This window comes from Cynoglossus semilaevis, chromosome 5 (genome assembly GCF_000523025.1).
Source record: "Cynoglossus semilaevis isolate Cse_v1.0 chromosome 5, Cse_v1.0, whole genome shotgun sequence".
NCBI classification, from domain to species: domain Eukaryota; kingdom Metazoa; phylum Chordata; class Actinopteri; order Pleuronectiformes; family Cynoglossidae; genus Cynoglossus; species Cynoglossus semilaevis.
In genome coordinates this window covers 1280688-1284747 of record NC_024311.1, presented here as the reverse complement: position 1 = coordinate 1284747, position 4060 = coordinate 1280688, and the positions used below count along the sequence as shown (strand labels likewise).

The following is a 4060-nucleotide window of genomic DNA, read 5'->3' as shown; positions in this document are numbered from 1 at the left end:
TAAGACTATAGTCTTACTATCACTAAAAAATGCACCTGGCTGTCTATGGGTATGGTCTTGGACAAGGACTCCACTGATAGGTGTATCAGTGGAGTCCTTGTCCAAGACCATTTCAGTTGTAAACAGTATTGTTGCATTGTTCTCACGAATAACTTATCATTATATTTGGTCATAATTTGTTTGTAGCTCATTTTGACACAATCGTATTATACCATATCATATTATTATTATTATTGCTATTATTATTATTATTACTACAAAGTGCTCCTTCCTCCTTTGACTTCTTTAAACACTTTTTTCATGAATGAAAATTTAATGATCAGCCTCTATATGAGAATGGACTTGAAGTCGTGCAACCCCTAAATTAAATATTTACTTATATAATTTGTATTAAATAATTTTTACTTTATGTACTGAAACACATTAAAAGAAAAACATTTTGTTTCTGAAAATCCTTAACATGAGATTATTTTCGTCTGTGTCTTTTTATGACTCTAGGCTATTTCATGTATTTACAGCGTGAAGCGATCCGTCAGCTCATATTAGGATTAGTGTCCTGATGCGTTTTCACACAGGTTTAAACCGTTTAAAGGTGCAGTAGATGGGATTACATTGGCAAAAATAGGTTTTTTAATCTTGTTTTTTTTATTTGTTTACCTTACTGCTAATAATAAAACCAAATACATTTTTTAATTTTTAGTTAGTTAATAGAGAGTGATGGGTATTAGTGCTGTTGATGTTACTGCTGCTACCACTTATCTGATTCGTATTCATATGTGAAAACACTGACATCCATCTAAACTAAATGTTAAATGTTAGCTTACACAGCACACCTGCTTTTCTTGGTTGGTGGTTTTGAAGAGTCAGATTGATTCATATTTCAAAAATCAATAAACCAATTAACATTTTACTTTGAGGTGAAATGACTGAAACGCCTTTTTTTAACAACCCTTGTTTTGTTTTGTGTTTTTTATAGGTAAAACAACTGTCAGGTTTTGATGAAAATGCCAGGCCGCCGTTGTGACGAACACCTCACACAGGTACCTTTAATATCCTCCTCAGTTTTTTTTATTCCACTGTTGTCTTGTGTCTTATTTCACTCCAAGTATTTTAGATTGCAGCAGCAAATCAGCAAGCTGTTAAACCCACTCCCATGTCTGCAATGCACTGCATTATTCATGACGCATACACAGGCGGACCTGTCTGTCTGCACTTGTAAGGACAAGTGTGAGCCATAATACCACTGTAAAGACAGGCAACGGTATTAGGGACAACATTTTTAGCACTAAAATGGCTGACAAATACCAGACGAAGGAGCAGTACCATAAGTACTAATGTGTTTTAACTGCAGGATGAGGTATTTTTTAGGCAGAACAATTTAACAATGCAGCACTTGTACTTTTCTGTCCCTAAACAGTTCCTGCTCCAGGAATATTCTAAAACTACAGGATGTATTTGATGTATTTGAGGATGTATTTGATTGATTTGATTTTTTTCCCAAGTTTTGTATTTTCGGTTCTAGAGACTAGGGTCCTTTTTGGAACTGTTTTCTTGCTCAATGTTTTTAATCGCACTTGTTGGTTAAAATGTTAAAAAAAAATAATGTAACACATTATTTCAGCGAGTATCATGGTAGTATAGAGCTTGAGATGTATGACTCAGCCCATTGTTTTTTTTAAATTTTATTGTTTAAACACATACAAAACTCACAGATTCACTCTGCCCACATGGGATACAAAAGTCACATGAAAATACTGAATGTCGCTAGATGCTATGCTAAGCTTACTGTTAGCTTTCTAACAATACCTCCGAGTGCAATGTAGTAACATATCTGCTTTTGGTACTGTCTGATGGCACTATTACTTGCAGCTATTTGGTTCAGTTCCTGTATAGTTGGTACCAAATGTTAGCTGTCCTCCATTTTTTTTATGTTTAGCCTCTCTTACCTCCTGTTAGCTAACTATGGCTAACATCTATAAACAATGATTTTGATTTAAAAAAAAAACTTACCACATCAAGACATTTGGTAAAGAAACTAGATTTTTTTTCAAATATGTAAACATTCAGGGCTTCAATTTTGACAGCATTACATTTAACACTGATTTTATCTTTTGGCAAATTCTGACTCGATGTCTGATTCACACCAAAGTGTGAACCACAGTAAGAAATGTATTTTATTCTACCCACTAATGAAGCTACACAAACATAAAGTACGGAACAAGTTGATCACATGGGCAGTTGATCTTTGTTGAAATATTTCAGCAGCTGACTAGAGCAGGAGATGGAGGAGCACCCAGATGTGCACTGCAGGAGCCCCCGCCCCACGACTACTCTTCAAACCACCACCACCTTCAGCATGAAGCGACCTGCTGCTCCATCAGCACTCTTCCCAATACCATGTGTTAAAAAATAATGGAGATGATGGGAGCTGAGCTCCGTACGGTGGGGCAGAGGAACAGTGAGACCATCACCCCCTGAATCTTCATCCCCCCCCGGCCTCTGACAGGTTTTTACTTTTTCCTGAATCTTCATTCCCCCCTCCCCCCCGGCCTCTGACAGGTTTTTACATTTTTTTGTTTTTCTGCTGTTATTGAGTCCCGCTGCTCTCTGACCAGCTCTTGGTACTTTTCCTACGTTTCTTCTTGACCCTGTAAACATGGAAGGTTTTGTTCTCGAACGTTCTGGTGAACAGAGAGATGTATTCTGCCAAATCCATCTTGATGGCCTCGCAAAACCTGGGGTGGGAGGCTGCGACGAGGTCTGGGTCGTTGTCTCCAGGTCCATCCATGATCTGATTGTGGATGTTGAGAGAGAAGAAAAAAGGAAAAAACGCACAGGGTGAGTGTGATTAAAAGGAGATATTTTAACACATTTGAAATGTGACTGCATTTTAACGTTAAAGGTTTGTAAAGCAATAACTTTACAGCGACAAAGAAGTTGTTAATTTTGAGGCAACTACTGGTGCCGCCATTGCTAAGTTCTATAGTGTTTTTTAACGACTTCCCTGTTTGTTCTAATTAAACCGCAGTGACACAAACTGACCAGAGGATGCAGCAGTGGACCAAAGTGAGAAAGTCCAAAGTAAGAAAAAAATATCTATTTAAAAAAACAACTAATTCTGTTTTTTTTTAATCACCTTACACAGTGTGTTTGTTTTCTTTCGTTATATTTTTTTAAATATGCTCTCTGCTCACTAACACTGAACACAAGTAACAGGTCAGTTGTAAACAAAACAGCTCTTCGTTTGTAAGTGAAACGACTGGAGACTGATTATTCCTCAGCTTTCGGCAGGAGAAAGAACAGTTAAGCACAACATTGTACATAATTACTGCAACTGCCGCAGCAATTATTATTTCACCACAGCAAGAGCTGGACTGTGTCACAGAAGTGGCACACTCCATCATTTTATGTGGCCCAGCCATTTATTATGCAGTTCTAATCAGCCATACATTTACAATTGTTTACCAAAAACACAAATCTCCATAATGTACGTCGAGATTCTAGTGATTTAATAGACTGTGCAATAGACAATAACCCTGTTTGGCCGACAACGTAGAAGACGTTTTAGATTTCAGCCACTTGCATGACTTAGACATAGAGTACTCTTTCAACTGTCACTCTTTATCTGAATCTTTTTGTATTTTTACGTGTTTTGTAAATTTTATGTAACACTGTTCTCTTGTACGGAACACATTTATAATTTCTTTATTATTTTTTTTTTAAAGTTCAAGTTCAAATGTATTTATCTTAACTTAAGGAGCCCATTATAGAGTTAGGAATGTGCTGCTGAAAAATTAGCTTTTTAATTTTTTTTTTTAAATACATTACTATTGATGTGAGATGTACAATACTGTGTGAAGGGAATACTGCTGTCAAAAAGTGTCTTCTTCTTTTTCTTTCAGCTTTGTCCCTTTTTCAGGGGTTACCACAGCAGATCATTGATTTCCATCTCTCCCTGTTCTCTGTATCTTCTACTCTGACTCCAACTATCTGCATGTCCTCCCTCACTACATCCATATATCTCCTCTTTGGCCTTCCTCTCTTTCTCCTACCTGGTAGC

At 36.8% G+C, this 4060-nt stretch overlaps 1 protein-coding gene and 1 long non-coding RNA gene across 6 annotated transcripts in view; one reads left to right on the top strand and one right to left on the bottom strand.

Moving 5' to 3' along the window:
* The window catches only part of LOC107988608 (uncharacterized), a 3931-nt gene extending 1417 nt beyond the window's left edge, over positions 1-2514 (top strand). The window contains exons 3-4 of the long non-coding RNA XR_001760103.2: positions 977-1040; positions 2263-2514. This is a non-coding gene — a long non-coding RNA (uncharacterized LOC107988608). The remainder of the gene's footprint in view (positions 1-976; positions 1041-2262) is intronic.
* A 62-nt stretch (positions 2515-2576) lies between these two features.
* dpy19l3 (dpy-19 like C-mannosyltransferase 3) overlaps positions 2577-4060 on the bottom strand; it is a 41123-nt gene continuing 39639 nt past the window's right edge. For all 5 annotated transcript variants that reach the window (XM_008309901.2, XM_025055665.1, XM_008309902.3 and 2 more), the window contains one exon: positions 2577-2791. In XM_008309901.2, coding sequence (XP_008308123.1) covers positions 2588-2791 — 204 coding nt within the window. In that variant the 3' untranslated portion in view covers positions 2577-2587. The remainder of the gene's footprint in view (positions 2792-4060) is intronic.